At 40.6% G+C, this 22,004-nt stretch overlaps 2 protein-coding genes across 2 annotated transcripts in view; one reads left to right on the top strand and one right to left on the bottom strand.

Moving 5' to 3' along the window:
- MED12L (mediator complex subunit 12L) overlaps window positions 1-22,004 on the top strand; it is a 374,036-nt gene that overhangs the window by 262,047 nt on the left and 89,985 nt on the right.
- P2RY12 (purinergic receptor P2Y12) lies at window positions 9,021-13,101 on the bottom strand. Its single transcript, XM_037525800.2, has 2 exons — window positions 13,011-13,101; window positions 9,021-11,002 (listed from the first exon to the last, which is right to left on the bottom strand). Exon 2 carries the CDS (start codon window positions 10,981-10,983, stop codon window positions 9,964-9,966), a length of 1,020 nt encoding a protein of 339 aa, XP_037381697.1. The 5' UTR covers window positions 10,984-11,002; window positions 13,011-13,101; the 3' UTR covers window positions 9,021-9,963.

Here is a 22,004-nt window from a genome sequence, read left to right as displayed (position 1 = left end):
CTGTTTTTGGGCATTTGAGTTGTTTCCAAAGCTTAGCTATTGTAAATAGTGCTGCTATAGACATAGGGGTGCAGGTGCCCTTTTGAATTAATGTTTGTGTGTCCTTGAATGCTCTCTTAAGGAACCAGGTACACAGGGACACCCAACAGAGAGGCTGGTGTGCAAGGAGGCAAGCGTGTGCTAGGGGATGGGGGGAGGAGGAGGAGGCTGGGAGGTAGGCAAGCAGAGAGCCTCCAAGCCACCCACGAATCTTTACTCTCTGGGCTGTCTGGCATTCTCTCAAGGCCTTGCCTCTTCTCTAGTCATTTGTCTCTCATAGCTATTATCGCGTAGCCATTGTCCTCTGAGTAATGCTGCCCTTACAGCCCTGATATCTAGGCTCAGGTGTGCACACTTACACATGTGTGTGCACCCATAGTTCAGGCGCTCACAATCAGGCACACATGCCCTGTACCCACACTCCCAAGTGCCTCCTGCGTTAGCACAAGCAAGACCTCAGGTGATAGCCACAGAGGCTAGTGGCATAAAAAGCCTGATTGAATCACTTACCCTACAGGCAGGTTTCAAAATGTTTGACCATAGTAAATATCCAGTTGTAGGGTACGGAAAAAGTATCAGGTTTTTCTGCCCTCCCGCCATTAGGATAGATGAGGCAACACCCTGTGGTCCTGAATGCATGCCTGATGGTGGGCACCTGAAGTGGGTACACCTGGGCTGAGAGACTGAGTTTATAAGGGCGGCGTCACAGGGACACCAAGAACGAACAGAAACCAAGAACAAACAGAAGGTGAGAGAGAAGCAGAGAGAACGCCAGAGAGCCCAGATAGAGTGAAGACTTGCTGGGAGCTGGGAGGCCTGTGTAGAGGCAGGAATGGACTCTGAGCAGGTTTTCTATGATCTAGCAGACCGGATAAAGGAGGAGTCAGAGTCCTAAGTGGTTTTTGCAGGTCTTTTATTGTGATTTACCCTGTACACATCAGGCAAGGGTGCTGGGGGCCAGGAGGCTGGCAGGCCTCCCAGCCCCAGCGTGTCTTCACTCTATCTGGGCTGTAAGGCAGGAAGGACCACTGAGCAGGTTTTCTTACCTCATGCAGACTGGGTAAAGGAGGAGTCAGAGTCCTCAGTGGTTTTTTGCAGGTTTTTTATTTAGATTACAAGGCACACGGCAGGCAGGGGAGCTGGGAGGCTGGGAGGCTGGCAGGCTTCCCAGCTTCACAGCAGGTCTTCACTCAGGGCCCTCTGGCCTTCTCTCTTGGCTTCTCTTTCAGCTTCTTCTCAGCTTCTGCTGGCGTCCCCGTGACACCACCCTTAAAAGCGCAGTCTTAGCCCAGGTGAATCTCATCTACCTATGCCCACACCCTATTCCAGGTGCCCGCCATCAGGCATGCATTCAGGACTGCAAGGATCCATCATCTATCCTGATGGCGGGAGGGCAGAAAAGCCTGACATTTTTCCTTACCCTACATGGGCTCTCCGGCGTTCTCTGCTTCTCTCTCAGCTTCTGCTGCTTCTCTCTTGGATTTTCCTTCGGCTTCTACTCGTTTTGGCTTCTACTGGCATTCCCATGACGCCTGCTCTTAAAAGCCCAGTCTTAGTCCAGGTTAATCCTGTCTACATCTGCCCATACCCTATTCCAGGTGCCCGCCATCAGGCATACCCTATTCCAGGTGCCCGCCATCAGGACCTCAAGGATCCATCATCTATCCTGATGGCGGGAGGGCAGTAAAGCCTGACATTTTTCCTTACCCTACAGCCTGTCAGCCTCCCGGCCCCCCAGCACCCCTGCCTGCTGTATACCTGGTAAATCCCAATAAAAAGCCTGCAAAAGCCACTGAGGACTCCAGGACTCTGACTCCTCCTTTACCTGGTCTGCTGGATCAGAAAACCTGCTCAGTGCCCTGTTCCTGTCCCTACACCTGTTCCAGTCCTTACACTCATTCCTACATATCTGTGAGGTTGAATATGCGTTAGCCTTTGTTCTCTTAGTCCATAGGTGTGCTGATCGGTACTCCTGAGGGACATCTTTTGCTCAGGATGGTATATCGAAGAGAAGAGCTTGCCCAGCAGAGCAGGATAGGAGCACTGACTCAGGAGTCAGAGTGCCTGGAATCAATTCCTTATTCCAATTCTTTTCTTGTGACTTGTGGCAAGTTATTTATCATTGTAGGGTAAATAAAAGGTATCAGGCTTTTCTGCCGTTCTGCCATCAGCTTTGATAATGGATCCCTGCGGTCCTGAATGCAGGCCAGATGGTGGGCGCCCGGAGTAGGGTGTGGGCATACGTAAGTGTGTACGACTGGGCTTATGTAAGGGCAGCGTCACAGGGATGCCAGAGGAACAGCAGAATGAAAGAGCGAAAGAGAAGCAGAGAGAGATCGCCGGAGAGCCCAGAGAGAGTGAAGCCTTGCTGGGGACTGGGAGGCCTGCCAGCCTCTCAGGTCCCCCAGCACTCCTGCCTGCTGTGAACCTGGTAAACTCAGTGAAAGCCACCGAGGGCTCCAGGACTCCTCCTTTGCATGTCTGCTCAATTATAGATATCCTGCTTCGTCCCCTTCCTGACGCTACAATTCTCTTTATGACACCATACCCATGTGTAGGGTAAAGAAATATGTCAGGCTTTTCTGCCCTCCCGCCATCAGGATAGATGATGGATCCTTGTGGTCCTGAATGCGTGCCTGATGGTGGGCACCTGGAGTAGGGTGTGGGCGTAGGTAGATGAGATTCATCTGGGCTAAGACTGGGCTTTTAAGGGCGGCACCATGGGGACGCCAGCAGAAGCCAAAAGAGAAGCCGAGAGAGAAGCAAGAGAAGCAGAAGCCGAAGCCGAAGCCGAAGCCGAGAGAAGGCCGGAGAGCCCAGAGTGAAGACCTGCTGGGGGCTGGGAGGTCTGCCAGCCTACCGGCCCCCCAGCACCCCAGCCTGCCGTGTACCTGGTAATCCCAATAAAAACCCGCAAAACCACTGAGGACTCCGATTCCTCCTTTACCCAGTCTGCTGGATCAGAAAACCTGTTCAGTGACCATTCCTGCTCCAACACCATGTCTTTACAATCGAAATAAGTAATAATATCTGTTTTATAGGACTATTAGGGGAGTAAAGTGAGTGAACTTAGAACATTTACTAAGTGCTTAGACTAATGCATGTCACATGTTAGATGTTAGTAAGTTTCTTGTTAAATGAAATTAAAAGGAAAAGTGGTAGAATACCATGTACACCTGTGAGAATAGCTCCCCAAAGATAGGTAGGGGGGAAATCAAAGACACCAAAGGTCCCAAGTATGTGTATTTGCATTTATTGATGTATTGGGTATTTGTGTTTTTTTTTTTAAAGATTTATTTATGCATACAAGGGCTGGGGTGTAGGCCAGAGGTGTGGGGAGTGGAGTGGTGAAGAGGATTCACCAGAGGCAGAGTGGGGAGCAGAACAGGCAGATCTACTGAAATACACTGCTGATGGGAGCAGTGGGTGAGACAAGAGAGGTCTGCTTTGCCATGTGGGTCACCTCCCTGGACCGTTGGGGAATCGAACTTGTGCTGCAGTGGCTGGTGATAGTTTGCTAGCACTGTCTTTAACCCTTGTACCACCAGGGACCCCCGGCATACTGGGTATTTGTTTCATTCCATGTTAACACATAGAAATTTACCTGATTTTTTTTACAAAAATTTACATTGTATAAAGTTACTATAGTTAAGTTTTCAATGATGGTGTAGGGTAAAGAAAATACCAGGCTTTTCTGCCCTTCCGCCATCAGGATAGATGATGGATCCTTGTCCTGAATGCCTGATGGCGGGCACCTGGAGTAGGGTGTGGGCATAGGTAGATGGGATTCAGCTGAGCTAAGACTGCTTTTTAAGGGCGGCGTCACGGGGACGCCAGGAGCAGCAGAAGAAGCCGAAGCCGAAAGAGAAGCTGAGAAGCAGCAGAACGAACACCAGAGAGTTCAGATAGAGTGAAGACTTGCTGGGGGCTGGGAGGCCTGCCAGCCTCCCAGCCAGCATCCCTGCCTGCCATATGCCTGGTGAACCCCAATATAAAGATCTGCAAAAAACCCACTGAGGACTCTGACTCCTCCTTTACCCGGTCTGCATGGGATCAGAAAACCTGCACTGTGGTCGTCCTGACTTTACAGATGGATATTTCATTTGTTCTCATTTTTTCTCAAAAAAAGTTCTGTACAACACATGTGTCCACATATTTTTATGCATTTGTTCTAGTGTAACTTATGGGATGTTTTCTAGAAATGGAATTGATGACTGTAGTGCAACCAGGTGCAGGGCAGATAGATTAATTGTTGATTAGGGCAAATGAATAAAGGGTTTTGGATCCCTCTGTAGATTTGAGAGGCTGTAGGGTAAATGGAAGTTATCAGGTTTTTCCGCCCTCTCCACATTGGCATCAGTGATCAACATCTGTGGTCTTACATGCATGCCTGATGGCGGCACCTGGAGTGTGGTGTGGTGTGCGTGAGTAGGTGCACCTGAGCCGGGAGACTGGGCATATAAGGGCAATGGACTAAGCGGCGAAGTGCAGGAGAGACTACTGGTGGGCCCAGAAAAAGTAAAGATTTGCCGGGGGCTGGGAGGCCTGGGCTCCCAGGCCTCCCTGCCTGCCCTGCACTTGGTTGCCGCACTACAAATAGTGTAGAAAGATCATTAAAAGCCTGAAAAAGCCATGGAGGGCTGCAGGACTCTCCTCTACCCGTCTGCCTAGATTGTAGAAAAGCTGTTCCCTGACTTACTGGCTCTACAGAGGCCTTTAATGCTGAAGCAGGAAACCTGGTACACAGGCTGATCAGGTGCCAGGGAGGCTGTGAAGCAGGCAGGCAGAGACTAAGTCTCCGAGTTTCGCCATCCACCCCCAAATCTCTGTGCTTGTTCCTGGCTTCTCCCTGCCTTCTCTTAGTCTAACCAATCTCCTTATCTCTCTGCCTGGGTTCCATACCTATCGGTAAGCATGCCCCGTATTGTCCGGCCTTCTGGCCGTGTGTCTGTAATCACGGGCGTGTGTGTCCTGTGCTTGCGCTCCCAAGTGCCTTCTGCAATAACACATTATTGTGTGTGGGTAATGAAACCTGGGAGGAAAGCAAGGCCTCAGGTGGTGGCTGTAGAGGCAAGCATGGGAGGCGAAAAGGAGCCTGAGCCACTCTATTTTCCTTACAGTGGATCGAAAGCCAGGTGTCAGATGTTGAATATTTTTGAATAGCTTTCTAAAAAGATTGGTACTCTTTCTTACAGTCTCACCAAGAGTGGGATTTTCCACATTGTTATTTAAAGTTTTATTTTGGAGGGATGTTTATTTTTGTAATATGTTTTGATTGTTAACAGTTTATATGACTTGGAGATTACATCTAAAGAGATACATCCCTTCAGATACATGTTACTGAAACTGGAGACCCCTCACCTCAGTGCAAGCAGCAACAGGTGGTGGGCAATTTACTGCCTGCCACCAGGGGCCCCCCGGGACTTAGGCTGTTGGCAGAGGCCAGCAGTGAGGGCAAACAGCAGTGATTTCCTCTACCACATCACCCCAGGGCATGCAGCCCCTAGGGCCCAGCAGGCCAGTGCCAGTGCTGTGGCTGCCCCTAGCTGCAGGCAGCAGAGAGGCTGGAAGATTTGGTGCCTGAATCATGAAATGGAACAGTCATGTGTGAGCTATGAGCTGGTTGGTGCTGTGGTCCAATCAGCTATAGGATTGAAACTGTTCTAATCAGATTGGTAGGTGAGAGAAGAGATAAGGCAGGACAGGATCCAGCTTAGGACTCACTAGACTCTCAAGCTTGCTTGTACTCACTCACTCACTTTGCTTTGACCGGACACCTGCTTGCTCACAATTGGAAGGAAAAAGAGAAACTGAAAATCTTTGCAGAGAAGCCCAAAAGCTTCACAAAGGCTTGGTCAGCCAAATCTGCCTCTGGTCTTCCTATGACATCACCTGATAGGAGCACCAGGCCTTGGGCTTGGTGTCTCAAGGGGTTGTTTATTGTTGGTGTGGGCCAACAACTCACAAAGAGCTATAACACTGTGACAGGTGGTCACTGCTGATGACCAGAACTACTGGCCAGTGCTGTCCAGCCCTGTTGATGGGCAACAGACACTGTGTCCAGGTCACTTCTGAAAGCTGTTCCTGGTGCTGTTGTGTCTGTTGCTGTCTGGGCCAGTATTTGGTGCTGTACATTCTGACCTTCATACTGTTGCTGGGGTGGCTGCTGCTGCATCATCGCAGCGGCCGTGCGTGCCTGTGAGTGCCTCCAGCTGCGATGAGATGGAACCTGGCCTGCTTGCTGCTGGCTGGAGCATCGTGAGCTCCAGGATCTAGTTGATGGGACAGTGCCATCTTAGATGAGCAGCTTTTGTTTAGGACTTTTGGACACTCTCTTGGGTGAAATAGCTGACCATTTATGACCTTAGAAATTCCATTTACCCTGTTTGTTAAATAAACCCTGTTGTTCCCTGAGCTTGCAATTGTGTGTATGGGTGAAGAACGCACAGTGACCTGTCAACACCAGCTCTGTCCTGTTGACCTGCTGTAGCCCCCAGTAGCCCTGTTTCATTACCACACTACACCCTTCACCAGAGTACCCTAAATATCTTTGAAATTAATTCTGAATTATAGGTGGGAAAAGCCAAGGCATTTAAATATAATTTTGCTTATTAATGAGGGTTTGTATCTTTTCATATTTTTATTGCTCATTTGTATTTATCCTCACAATTTTTCATGCCCTTCCTCATTTTGTAAAAGTCAGACTTTCTCTCCTCACTAATTAGTGTATTTCCACATTTTCAGTCCCTACTGGCATTGTAACCTCTCTGTGGGCATTTCCACGAACATCATCATCTCTATCAGCCACAAGAATCTGTGGCTGTTTTTAGGGTAAACTTTCTGAAACACCTATATACATGAAGAAAGTATGCTTTGTGTAAGTGTTTTCTCCTTGATTTTAAAGTTCTACTCAGGGATTGCTGAATCTTTTCTAAAGACTCAGTTAATAAATATTTAGGTTTTCAGCCTATATTCTAATAAAACCTTACTATGGACACCGAAGTTTCAATTTTATATAACTTTAATGCAACGTGAAATTTTTTTCTTATGATTATTTTGCCTCCACAAACATTTGAATATGTAAAAATGATTTTTAGGTCATGTTGTACAAAAACAGGTGATGGGCTCTATTTGGCTAGCTGACTCTGGTTCACCACTCTGGCATCATACTGTTTCTATTCAAACCACTGAGACAAAGGGTCAGAGACCAGTGTCCTTACTTGTTAGCCACTAAGGTTATGGGCAAGCCTACATTTGATTTGTCTGATATTCTGAACTTTTGAACTGCTGCACCTAAGTCTACAAATTTAGTTTTACTTTTTTTTAAGTTATTGTGAAATGTGGGATTTATTATGTAAAATTTCCTATTCTTGGAGATAGTGACATGTTCTATGTATAGTAAGCATTCCATAAATACTAATCTCTCAGTCTGTCTTGAATGGGCTCATTTTGATGTTTGATATAGGGGTATATTTGCTGTCTAATGTCTTTGAATAAAGAATTGCCAACAAAGTGATTTAGAGTTTAGTGTAAGTTTTTCATATTATATATAAAAACAATTCCAAAGGGCCTCCCTGGTGGCATAAAGATTAAGTCTCAGTGCTATCATACTATCACTGCTGCAAACTAAGTTCGATCTCTGGCCAGGGAGCTAACCTCTATGTGGCATTGCAGACCTCTCCAGTCTTGCCTGCTGTTCCCATTAGCAGTATATTTCAGTAAATCTGCCTGTTCTGCTCCCCTGTCTCTGGTGAATCCTCTCACCCCCTGCACCTCTGATCTATACCCCAGTTCTTTTATGCATAAGTAAATAAATCTTTAAAAAATAAAATGAAATAAAAACAATTAATACCAAACACTGCAATTATTTTACAGAAGTACTGTAATACCATTAGAATTTCTGTTTTTCTCTTTCTCTTGTGGAAATTGTTATATTGATGAATTTAGTTTGATCTAAAACAAAAGATTATTCAGAAAGTCTTTGCCCAGTCTACAGTCTCCTAATACCTTGCACCTAACCAGTCTCCTGCCCTTCATTTTTCCCACGTGAAGAGTTCAGATTAGTTTTCCTCTCCTCAAGCTGAAATTCACTATATTCTTATAGAACATTCAAAATTATGACATTAGAGTGAATTTCATTATTTTATACAGCAGAAATGATTACTGCCATTGTCCCCAAAAGACAAAATAGAAATCTTTTTTGGTACAAGTCTCTTTGTGTGTGCCTCTTCACTGACATCTAGTGCTTGATTCTGGCAGTGCCAGAGGAAAGTGGCTACTAAAGGATACCATTTACAGTTAAATGAGTTCTATTTTGTACTGAAATTTAGTGCAGCATAATATATAAATAATAAAATTATTACTGAAGTTCAGTGAGCTTCTTTATACTCCAACTTTATATATTTCTGCTTCCATTAAATTTAGATCTTGGTATCTCTGCCTTCTATTTGAGAATCACTTCTGAGGATCATAAATAATTAAGATAAATGACATCAGCTTTCAAATGTGTTACATATTTTGTTTATATTAAAAATAATGAATGATGGCGCGCAGACCTCTCCTGCCGCCCGCTGCTCCCCTCAGCAGTGTACTTCGGTCCTTCTGCCTGCTCTGCTCCCTGCTCTGGCTCTGGTGAATTCTCTCGCCCTCCCACGCTTCTGACTGTGCCCAGTGCATGTATAAACAAAAACAAAAACAAACAAAAAAAAAATAATGAATGAGGCTTGTGTAGAATCAGACCACATTACAAGTTAAAACTATTTTTTCATTTGCATATGAACTAATTTATGTGAGATGCCATCTTCAGAAGAGACTTTGGCCAGTAGATGGTAATAAAGCAGTGTTGGCATCAGTCTTTTCTTAAATGGGTTTTATGTGTGATGTAGGATCATATGTGAAATGAGTCACACTACTTTATATCTTGCGAAAAAGAACTTTCAACAAAGTGTGATTTAGAATTTAATGTAATTTTTTTTGTTGTATACACTAATGACAAACATGCAAATCCAAATTTTTAATCACTTCCCTGTTAACAGGTATGCCGTGCAACTGCATAATCATATTTAATTTGTTTTTCTTGCCAAGAGAAATTTTCATTTACCCGAGTAGCAAGTAGTTTCTAGAAGCTAGTTGATAAAAGTGTCAATGATGGTATTGTATTTACTAAAGTCAAAATATTAGTAAAACTGGTTTCTCTAGTGTTAGGAAATAATAAGTTTTTGGCATTAGAATATCTCAAAAACAACTTATTTTAATATTTGCTACTTATAATATTAAATAAAATTTAAGGTTATTTGTGATTTCTGCTATTTTTATTGGAAAGGTATTTTTTAAACTGCTATCCTTTTAATGAAAAGTTTTAAAAATCTAATACAATTACCATTTCATTTAGTTTAAATCTACTGGGTTTTTGCCAATAATTAAAATTAGTAGTTAATATTCTTTGTCCCACTTAAATTATTATAATGGGTATCACATTTGATCAGGGTACTAGACTGTTTTAGATCTTAATACATATATCTTTTGGTGATAACATTCTTTCCTTGTTTGTTTTTAATAGGTTGATAATAATGTGATCAAAAATTTATTATTATTTAAAGAATTATAGTAGGGGTTATTATAGAGTTATTACCCATTTTGCCAAAACTCTGTAAATCATCAATTCTGTCTGTGTAGCTGTGCATGCGTTTTAGTAATTAGATATAGTTTGTCATGCTCTGCAGCTACATGTTTGAGTATTGTTCTACATTTTAAGATAGCTTTTAATACTGGAGAAGCAAGTAAAATTACTTTTGTAGTCTGTAGTTGTTTCCAGAGTCATGGTTATTAACACAGCTACTTCTTAGTCAGCATTAGTATTTTTATATAGTGCTTTCCTTTTAAGTGTTCAGAACACTAACTGATTGAGGTATTTCCTCAGTTTGTTTACATTGGTGTTTCTTCATTTGGGTCATCGCCATTCTGTCCTTTTTTCCTGTTTTCTTGGGATGGAGATGTTACAAAATTGGAGCACTTCAGCATACTCATCAAGGAATTTTTGAAGGACTTGCAAAGGAAAAAGTAGATGAATGGATCCAAGCAGGCATTCAAGGAAGTTAGCCAGAGAGTGCTTTCTTTCACATAGAATAAAGTGTTCTCAGCAGAGCAGTCAAAGACATCTCGGGTTTGACTCAGAGTATAAGGAATTCGGGCAAAATGGAAAGGAACAAAACAAATAAAGAACACAGCAATGATAATGAAAACTTTGATGTTCACCTTTTTCCTGGGGGCTTTCCCCATGCCCCTTGTTCTAACATAGGACCTGTATAGTTCTTTTGTAATGAGTGTGTAACATACAATGACAATTAAAAAATTAATCCAGAAAATGACTTGACAGATATAATTGACTATTTCATGCCAGACCAAACCAAATTCTGATTTGAGGAAAGAGCATTTCTTCACATTCTTGTCTTTTGGCCGCTTGTTGGTCAGAATCATGTTAGGCAGAGAAAGTAAGAACATGAATACCCAGATGATGACAGAGAGAATCTTAGCCCCCAAGAGATTTTTGGGGTTGGATGTTTTAAATGGTCTGGTGGTTTTCTGATATCGATCAATTGTTATCAGTCCTAAGAATGAAATGCTGATATACATTGTGAAATAAAATATGACGGAGGTCACTTGGCACACAAAGGTTCTCAGGGGTCCAGTTCCTAGCTTGGCATCACTGAGGATTTTGAATGGAAAGGTCAGAATCATGAGAAGATCGGAGATGACTGTGTTCTTAAGAAAAATTATAAAGTTAGATTTACTGCGAATTTGAAAGAAAATCCTCATTGCCAGGCTGTTCATGATAAGTCCAATGATAAACAGGACAATATAGAGCAGAGGGAAGAGGACCTGGGTGATTTTGTAATCTCTGGCACACAGGCTTCCATTTCCAGCTGCAGAAGTTAGATTGTCCATGACCTGAACTTCTTCCTGCCTAGAGAAAGAGGGGAGGCATGGTTATTTTCAGTCCTGGGAAGTTGATTTTGCTGTTATCTCACTGTGCAACTTTTCAGGACAACCTTCAGTGAAAATTGAAGTTTCTGAACATCAATATGGCAGTTAGAACACAAAAAATTGTATCTTGAAATATTTCACCATGGTAAATAGTTCATCTCTAGCAAAGTAAAATGATCTGAACTACATTATTTGAAGGAATGGGTACTTTGCATTTCTTATTTGTTGAATGCACGCCGTTCATAAATCATTTTGATTTTAAGCAAAAGTCCAAGTATAAAGATACATGTACATAGAAACTGGGAGAGAAATATTTGGGCTATGACCTCCATTTGCTTCCACCCTTGAGCTTTTAGTTTCTACTTACAAAAGTCACTTTTCGAACATCATCCTTATTCCTGAACTTTATCTTGATTAAAGGGTATGAAGGATAAAAGATGGATACAATTTTAAAGTAAAAAGTACAAAGAAATTTGTGTAATGTCACTTGTGGGAAACATTAAATGCTGAATAAAAAAAAAATCCTTTATAATTGTTAGATATTCTTTCCTGTGTTGCTTAGTCATCCATTCAAGAAATGGCCTCACAGATAATCTAGTTTTTAGCTTCAAATATTCTAAATCATGTATATCTTACTTCCAACTTTGCTCAGTGTTTTTGAAGATTCTAAATACATTTTCTTGAACACATTTATTACTAATTTTTATTTTTTTTAAAGATTTATTTATTTATTTATTTGAAGATTTATTTATGTATACAAGCACTGGGTACAGTCAGAAGCGCGGGAGGGTGAGAGAATTCACCAGAGCCAGAGCGGGGAGCAGAGCAAGCAGAAGGACCCAAGTACACTGCTGAGGGGAGCAGCGGGTGGCAGGAGAGGTCTGCCAGCCATGCGGGACCCTCCTCTGGTGGCCGGGAGCAGCAGGGGATCGAACCAGCTCTGCAGAGGCTGCGGGCAGCTTTGCAACCCAGCGTCAACCTCTGCGCCACCGGGGAGGCCCTATTACTAATTTTTAAACAGTGAAAACGTAAGGCAGTGGTGTCTGAATATCACCAACCGATGGCATTCTTCCAAGTAGCAAGGACATAGTCTCTAGGTTTATCTAGTGTATAACAATAGCTAGAATAAAGTATCAAAAGCATTTCCTGGTCTGATTTCATAGGTTGTTACACCACAACAGGCAGCTATAAAGAAAACTAACACTTGATTATATTAGATGTTTAGAATTAAAATTAAATTTGTAATATTTTAATTAACCAAAACCAAATATAATTGATTCTATATGAAATAATATTCTTAAATCTAAGGCACAGAAATGTTACAAGGACAATAAATACAAATTCTATAAAAAAAGATTTAAATGTGACAAACATAGGTAGCACTAAATTCTCCAGAATATCAGTGAACTTCTTATTTCCATCCTTTAATTATTGAAAGTAAAATACTAAGATACATGTCACAATTATGCTTTCAGTTTTCAACACCTCATCTCTTTAACTTAAAAAACAGCTAAACAGAACAGCTAAACAGAATTCAGTATTTATTGATAGAAGATCTCTGATTTTAATCCACTCTACTACTGCTATTTGATTTTAGTTGTGCATTCTCTAATAGATTCAGAAATTCTGCTTTGGTAATCCTCTTTTCTATATACACTAAGACTTGTTTAACAGGAACTCATGCTATTGAGAATTTCAAGTTCCCTTTATATAATAAAACCTTTTATATTTAAATCTTATTATACAGTCAAGATAAAATAAATAAGACTATTTGTATTTTCTTTCCATGTGCTGTATAATTTTTTTCTAATGAAAAGGTTGATGGGTTTCCTAACACCATTGATGCAGCTTGATTTTAATTTATATTCCATTCAAGTGCTTGCATTGACTTTGTTATTAACAACCCCCAATTTTAAGAAAAGTTAAAAAAGTTACACATCACAGTGCAAATACATATGCTTGTCATATATTTCTCGATATAAAGTTACCTGATTACTTTGTTGATTCTGAAGGATTTGAATGTATCCAGTAGATGGTAGTTAATGCAATCTGCAGAGAAGTGGCATCTGGTATTTTCCTTTTAATGTCTTAGTTTAGTTGTTAAAACTGTCATGAGTGAGAATTTGCTGAGCTTTCATCAGTAGAGTCTTGAGTATTCTAGAAAAAAAAAAATAGAGGAAAAGAATAGAAGAGAGAACTTCACAATCAGAAATTACCTTCAAACGCGGTGGCCCAAAAGCTGTGCAGACACTGTATTTCCGTCTGTCTGCTTTTAGGACTTCTGCTTTTATTTCCCTGGGAAGTGTGGGGCAGGATGGGTGAAAAGTCATCTCTAAAAAAGCAATTTAAAAATCTTGTGGCTTTTTACTGAAGCCCGCCATAGTGTTGATGCTTTATGGGTTCTTTTGGTTATTTTCCATGCAAATGACAAATCCAAGTTTAGATCAAGCCTTTTGAAGTCAGCATCCTAGAGAAGGTTGCAAGTTTGCTTTCACACACGATTATTTACCTGAAAATATATTGTGCTCAACATTGGGTGATAAATTACCTTTTAACAAGTAATTACATTAACTGAAAAAAGCTTGCTTGTTAGGGAGGTTAAGTATCATGCTCTTTGTTTTTTTCTCTGGTTAATAATGTCATTTATTTTAAATCTGTGTTTGATCAGCTCTTTGTAGGCAAAACAGTTTCCTCCCATTATCAATTACAAGATTGCAAAATTGCATTAGAAAAGAAAAACAGTTGTATCTATTACTGGGTTTACTGTATAGAGAATATTCATGCTTTTCTTGAATAGAGTTTAAATACTAAGAATTTTTTTTTATCTAGCTTTAGTTTTTGAGTGAAAATACATCATTAAATTAAAGGGTCTTTGTCCCTGTCACTTATAATTATAATATTGTGAGGGATGTTTGCACACACACAATTTTTTCAACTGTAATGTCCTCCTTTTACCAGCATAACCAGTGAAATAGTTGTCTTTATTGTGAACATATGTTTAGTTGCTTATTTCTTACAGTTCTCAAGTAGAAACAGCAGCTCGGCATCACCTGAGATGCCTTGAGAAGTACATTTTTGGGCATCAAACTAATTCCAATGAATAGAAACCCTAGGGTGCATCCCCATCTGTATTTTGATGAGTGGTTCAGGTTGCTCATACACACTAGAATTTAAGGACCACTGATTTAAACTGACATGAGAATTTTGTTGGCATTAATAATTTGAAGCCAGACTACAAATTTGACTCATTTCAGTTGGAAGTTTTAGTTCCATGATGATCTCATTTATTAGTAATCTGGAGGTGTCAGCTTGATAGTAAGCTCTTGGAAAAATGTATATTCTTAAGTTGTTTTTCTTTTTAAATTTGCTGCAGAAAACAAATTTGTTTTGGAGACACAAAATTAAACCTTTTCAAAGACCTTTTATGCTAATAACAGAACAATAATTGTTCAGAACAATAACAGTCAACATATGATTTCTTATATTGTCATGAATTAATTCATGTTATGATCTCAGCTATTCTGAAGTAAACATTCATGTTATTTCCATTCTGTGGATAATGGAAACTGAGGAGCAGTGCAGTGAAGATTAGAGGCCACATTTCAACCCATGCTGTCTGGTCTCACAGCCTGCACTGTGAAGAATTCTCCAAAGGCTCTCTTCCCCACTCTTCTCATCCTGGCCCATCTCATTGTCTTCTCAGTCCCTTCCCTGCCTCGGCAAAGTGAGGCCCATGAAAAGAATGGCTCAAGGAGCTAGGACTCGTGCTTGCCTTCACACCAGTCTATAAACTCTAGCGGAAGTTTATGAAGTCTTTCTCAGATCTTCAGATATAGTAAGACCTGTAGAAAAAAATTCATGACTATTTTCAACAAATTAATATGGCATACCACAGGAACACAGATTCCAAATTCTTAAACCCCATTACATCATTGACAATTTATATTTCCAAAGAAAGGGGATTTGAGGAATAAAGAAAATATTCCAGCTCATGATCTAAATTAACTTGATTTATTTCACTACCACACTTATCTGAGAACCTTCTGTGATGATACTCTCTCCTAGAGAATTACTGCCTCTTACCCATTTAGACCACTTGATCCCTAAAGTGATTAAAGTCTTTGAGTGAGAGTTGTCTCATGTTATAAAAGTATACTCTATGAATAGATGTAGAGTAAGTCATGTTGTTTATGCACTTTGTAATTGTATGTATTACTGTTAGGAATAGGACTAGCTTTGATTAATTTGATGGTTTTTGTGATATAGATGACTTAGAAAGATGACTAATTTATACCCCAAATTTTTTTATGCAAGTGGCTTTATTGCCTTACTTATTTGCTAAGCCTACTAAAGGTAGTCGGCTTAGCTGAAAATGTTTGCTTCCAGTAGAGGTTCTTAGGTAAAGGCTTTCCTTCAACATTTTGTTATAATGTTGGTGAGGGGGAAAAAAAAAATCCCAGCTGTTGTTGAATGAAACAAGGTGATTTCACTTAAAGTTGTAGTTTACACAATCCTATGGCAGATGTTAAATGAGGACTTCCTGTATTCTGAACTCAGAGGGCCATGCTGGGAAAAGGTAGCACTCTGTGATCCTTGTGGAGCCAAGTAGGAGCAAGAGAATGAATAATATAATTAAGCCATTAGACTAATTCTTAGGCTATCTTAGCTCCAGTTTTTTATAATCTAAATGTGTCTAGGTTGGGGCCTCCCCGGTGGCGCAGCGGTTGAGCGCTGGGTTGCGAAGCTGCCCGCGGCCTCTGCAGCGCCGGTTCAATCCCCAGCTGCTCCCCGGCCACAGGAGGAGGGTCCCACATGGCGCAGACCTCTCCTGCCGCCTGCTGCTCCCCTCAGCAGTGTAATTCGCTTCTGCCTGCTCTGCTCCTCGCTCTGGCTCTGGTGAATTCTCTCACCCTCCCGCGCTTCTGACTGTACCCAGTGCATGTATAAACAAGCAAACAAACAAACAAACAAATAAATAAATAAACATGCCTCTAAATGTGTCTAGGTTGACATTAGTAAGTGTTGTGATTGAGCATATACATTTTTAAGGTGGTGCTCACTGTTTCTTCTAGCTGAGCTTTATCTTGTAGAATATAGAAACTTAGGTCAGATATAAGGCAGTTTCCAAAAGTAAGGAGTCTTGGGCATTGAGGTATTTAGCAAAAGAGACTGTAACCTATGGTGATCCAATTATTCAGCATCCCTGTCTTTTGAGAGTTTTGCTTAAAAGCAGAGTACTGTTAAATATACTTAACCCCCTTGACATCCATTATATTCCTAGGATGCATCTAGTTTCTGGCCTCATTTTAGGCATACTGGGGACAGTGAGATATTTTAGAACAAAATTTTCCTATACAAATCTGGTTAAAGGAGTCTCCTATTTTCTTGATTTAAAGAAAATTTACTTTCATTCAGGTACAGTTTTTTATTGAGAAGCTGCTGAATTTTTTGTTCCTTTCACACAAGCTCCCCAAACATGTGCACACGATTCTTACACCCAGTCCAAGGGTCATTACTTATGAAACATTTATTTGAAGTTATTCTAAATACTGTAGTAGTGTGGTATCTTGAAAGAGAAAGACCAAGGAAATCATGTTTGAAGATTAACTTAAATAATTTTTAGTAAATATTTTAAAGTGGGTTTGACTGTATTTTAAAAAAAGATTTATTTTTATTTGTTTATACATACAAGAACTGGGATGTAGGCCAGAAGTATAGGGGTGGATGAGAGGATTCACCAGAGTCAGAGTGGGGAGAGGGACAGGCAGATCTACTGAAATACACTGCTCAGGGGAGCAGCAGATGAGACAGGAGATGTCTGCTGCACCATGTATGTTAGCTCCCTGGCCTGAGATCCAACTCATGCTTCAGTGACTGCTCATAGCTGAGACTTAACCCCTTGCGCCACCAGGGGGGCCCAGATTTGACTGTTTTTCTCAGAGATGAGGTAGTAGTCTATGAAATATATTTCATCATGCATCTAGGTTTGCTTTTGATATTCAAACATGCTAAATTGAAGAGTGCCGAGGGCATATATAATACTAAGTTTTGTTTTATCAGGACAATTACATCTACATCAGTATTTCAGTACAGTGTAGAAGAAAAGGAAGCACATTTGCAGTAAGGTTCTTTTTTTATTTCCCATTAAAAAGAGCAATTTATTAATTTGAAAATTCTATGATTGTAGAAATATCAGGAAATATAAATAAGGTGAAAGGAGAGCACAAAACTGGCAGTCTCCCCAACTTTCTACATCTATGTAAACAGACACACATTTGACAGCATTTATAGTCACTTATTTTATTTTAAAGAAATGAGGCTGTCTTGGGGTAGATTTCAGTTAACTCCAGTTTTTCCTTCAAAGAATATTTAACTTGAGAGATCTATTTTAATTTCAGGATTCAACATGCCTTCCAAGGTGTTTAGAAGTTTATCCTCCTAGTTTCTAATCTTTGTGAGTGTGAGATGTTATCTGGAGAAAGAAAGATTTTCAGAGCTCAGTTAAGAGGGGAGATGATGATTGTATCCAAGGACAGCAACAGGTCATCATGCAAGTGATACCAAGACTTGTGTGGACTCCTCAGTTGATTCTTTCTCCTACACAGAAAATGTGTCCTTCAGGGAGTAAGTAATAAAGTATTTCTTTGGTCCTGATCACCAATCATTAATATTACAGTTATGCAATTTTTTATAAGATTTATCTATTTATACAAGACTGGGGTACAGGCCGGATGTGCAGCAGGGTGAGAGGATTCACCAGAGACAGAGTGGGGAACAAAACAGGCAGACTGACGAAATACACTGCTGAGGGGAGCAGCGGGCGAGACAGGAGAGGTCTGCTGCGCCATGTGGGGCCCTCGCTGGCCGGCCAGGATCCAACCCGCGCTGCAGAGGCTGCGGACAGCTTCACAGTGTTACGTTAAAGCACCTACGCTACCAGGGAAGGCCCCAATTATGCAATTTGAGAGTGTTTTACTACAAACTTGACAAGTAGAATTCAGTGGTAACATTGGGAATATTTGTTCCATTTTCTCAGGCAAGCTTTATTCTCATGCAGTATAAATTGTTTTTGAAGATTTATACATTCTCTATTTGTACAAAAATTGATAAAAACAAATTGTGTAGGGCCTCCCCGGTGGCACAGTGGTTGAGCGCTGGGTTGCGAAGCTGCCCGCAGCCTCTGCGGCTCCGGTTGGATCCCCGGCTGCTCCCCGGCCACCAAAGGAGGGTCCCACATGGCGCGCAGACCTCTCCTGCCTCCCGCTGCTCCCCTCAGCAGTGTACTTCGGTCCTTCTGCCTGCTCTGCTCCCCGCTCTGGCTCTGGTGAATTCTCTCACCCTCCCGTGCTTCTGACTGTACCCAGTGCTTGTATAAATAAATAAAAATAAATCTTTAAAAAAAAATTGTGTAAGCTGTTGCAAAACAGTTGCTTTTAAAATATCTTTGCCTTTCCATCTTAAAAACTAGTAGTATCTTTTATAATTTCGCTAAAAATATTAATTATCAAACACAAATATAGTCTTCACACTCCATTGAGAAGTGAATTAATTGTTCGTTTCCAGCTTCTTCCATTCTGTTCTTGTTTCTTTTTAAATCCACCCTCTTTCAACTCATGACTTTGCTTCATGCTTGATTCCCTGAGCACTATCAAAACTAATGAAGGATCCAAGCTTCTTCAAGTTCCATGTCCTCACAATTTTCCCTAATATTTTTTGCTGTTAATTAGAAAGATGTCCCTGTCTTTCTTTCCAAGTTAATCCAGACAAGAAATCATGATCTCTCCCCTTTCCTTTATCAGTTATCTCCCCGCCAGTCTGCTTTTCCTTAATGAAGACTCCTTTATTTGAAACATAACTTGAAACAAGAGTTTATTACTAATGATCCTAATAAAACTTTCTCTTTGCTCTCAAGCTATTGTTTTTCATGGCCAGTTGCTCGTAAATGTGTATTACTTCCTCATTTCCACCATTTCATTATACACTCTTATTTCAATCCCTTGTAACTTGCTTTCTTCCTCTACCACTCTCTTTTGAGTTCTTCAGTCAGATTGGCCACATTCATTGAATTCCTAACTATGTTTGCTGCTAATGATGGTCCCATTTTTAAACATCCCTTCCCCTTACGTCTATGACCCTTCACTGTCTGGTCTTCTTGCTAATTACAGCATGTATGCACCATCTGATGATTTCTTTTATCTCCTTCCCTCTCAGCTCTCTTTGTTCTTACCCCTCTAAAGAGAAGTTGGGAGGTTTTATCCCCTCCCAATAACTTACTGTCTTACTCCTGACTCTCCCTCTTCTCAGTCTCCATGCCAGACCTCCTCCCTTCTATCATCTGTTCCACCTGCCCCTTAAATTCTTCTTACCTAAAAGTGAATTCATGAGCTGCTGTCCTTACAACCTGTTATTTTCTCCCCTCAGCAGCTTTTATCTAGTGAGGCCACCTGAAATCCAGGGAGAGGAAGATTCACTGTGATACCTGACCCCTTCTTAACTTCCTTCCAATACCCAGATAGCTCTTGATTTTGCTGCTTTTTTCTTTTTGTTACCACTGAAACCTAGTTTACACCCTATTTTTTTCTCTTTCTTTTGCTTCTTATTTCTCCCCTGAAGTTTCATCAGCACTTAAGTTTCAGGTTAAGTTGCCTACAAAACTAGTTTTTGTTCTTAGCTTCATTTCTGCCCAATTCCTTTAGTCATGTGCTTTATTGTAGTCCTCTTATTATTTCATATATTCAACAAGCATTAAGTGCCTAATAGGTGCCAAGTAGAGACTATAAATGTGAATAAAATATGCCTGGGCTTTATCCTTGCCAAATGGACGTTGCAGAGGGAATGGCAGACATTAAACAAATGGCTAGGCAGGGTGAGAATTACACTGTGAAAAATGCGCCAGAAGACTTTCTTCCCTTCACTACTTCTTCTCTGGTGAGACTTGCACTAAACTCTGGTGAGGGAATAATGGGCCTGATGCTGTCATTGTGCATAGCATTTACACCAGTGAACTGGAAAAGATTTTTTGGTAGTAGGAGTACCAACATCAAAGGAAGTGCCCCAGGCTTTTTGGGGAATGTTGAGTAATGCAGTACAGGGTGGCTGTGGGGAACACACACAGAAAAATAAATGTATGGAAATGTGAATGGACAGCAGTGAGTGCTGTGTCTGATATGCTGCTGAACATTTTGCATACTTCATCTCAATTATTCCCACAACAGCTTTGCAAGGAAGATGGTGTTACCCCACTTTTTAGCAAAGTGTCTGAGACAGAGAAAGTTCCATTATCCAGAATCATGGAGTTGACAAGTGGCACAACCTGGGTGCTGCCACAGCTTCCTCCCACCTCTGACCTTGGCTGTTACTTATACAACGTGGAGTTGTAGTGTCTCATGTGATTGTTGTAAGTGTGTGGTTCATTCGGGATTCCTTTCCTCATTCCCTGCTTGGACTTCTATCTCTGCAAGTGCTGCCTTTATGGCACGGAGTCTGGCTCTTTGAGGACAAGGATCATTCATCCTTGTGTTTATTAGGGTTCCTGACACCTTGTCCTGTCCTAGATAGATATTCTATAAAGCACTTGTTGAATAATTTTGCTGTCATCTTTCCTTACACATAAGTTTACTTTTAGAGCCCTTTGACAGGTGCACTAAGAATAATTGCCAGGCATGTAATTGACCTAACCCAAGTTTTGCAATTTTTCCCCTTTTCCCTTCATGTGGGCTCCTATGGACACATGGCACCATATAAGAGAAGGAATATATCAGAAATGCTCTGTATTTAAAATGGAATTTGGAAATTAATGTGCCATTAAGATGTATGACCAGCCACGGGGAGCACTCCTTGTGTCATCTCTGTCCTGTGACCTGCTCTATCTTTTGAAAATTTGAAGGAACAGCTCTGGAAGTGAATTGCTCCTGTCCTTTTTTCTTTTTCTTTTTTTAAAAGAAAAGTATTCAAAGTTGCTTTGAATACTTGAAATATTAGGAATTTTGAATACTTGAAATATTAGGAATTTGAATACTTGAAATATTAGGAATTAAGTGGGATAGCAAGATTGAGTGTCAGATATACAAACATATATTTCTAGTAGAATGTGATTAAAACAGGAATCAGTGCAAGGAGAAGCAGTGAATACAAGTGTGGAGGAGACAAATACAAAGAGACTGAGAGGAAAGTGACAGTAACAGAAAATATTTCAGGTTTGCAGAAGCAAAATGCTACTTTGTGCAAAGCACATGTGTGGAGTAGTTCAAATTCAACATTGAAATTCCCCCAAGTCACAAGGTAATTGCTCTTTTTTTGCAGACCCTACTGATTATGAACACCGTGTACTTGCTTTCCCTGGTGAGGTACTTTCCTCCTATAAACTCCTAAGGATTAGATACTGTTAGGAGGGCTAAGCATCTCTAGCCTGTGCAAACATATGCAAACAGAAAGAAAGGAGATGTAATGAAGGATAGAGTTGAGTATTTTACTAAGAAAATGGAAAAATATAAGATCCAAGAGAGCAATTTAGATTGAAAAGCTTAAAACTTGGATGTATCCTGCACTATTTAACTTTGGCTAAGGAATGTGTTTAATAGTATACATGTTTTTGTTATGCTGTTGGCGAAATAATTTCCTTTCACAGGGGAAAAACTATTATTGAATTCACGGTGTCTGTTGGGCAGGGTTAAGGGGGTAGACCAGAAAAAGAAGGTGCTGTCAGAACATGTTTGCATTTCCAACTATTCACCTCACATCTAATGATACCCACACTTTGCATTATTTTGTCATTTGGAAATAAATATACTTGCATCTCACAGACTTGTTGGAAGTAAATGGAAGGTCTTATAAAATTACTTGAGAATCTTAGCAAGCTCTTTTATTATTTCTAAATATAAAGTATTTAATGATGTCATATATAGAAAACCATGCTTACTATGAAGTAGCATTTTCCTTAAGGGAAATGTATGGTTAGATAGTATGTAATATAATGTGAAATT

This window comes from Talpa occidentalis, unplaced genomic scaffold, assembly GCF_014898055.3.
Source record: "Talpa occidentalis isolate TD23 unplaced genomic scaffold, MPIMG_talOcc4v2.1 talOcc4.4, whole genome shotgun sequence".
NCBI classification, from domain to species: Eukaryota; Metazoa; Chordata; class Mammalia; order Eulipotyphla; family Talpidae; genus Talpa; species Talpa occidentalis.
This window is presented reverse-complemented; position numbering and strand designations above follow the sequence as displayed.

Bases quoted from the DNA above. Each gene is read 5' to 3' on its own strand.
- P2RY12 (XM_037525800.2), bottom strand. From the start codon at position 10,983: ATGGACAATCTAACTTCTGCAGCTGGAAATGGAAGCCTGTGTGCCAGA.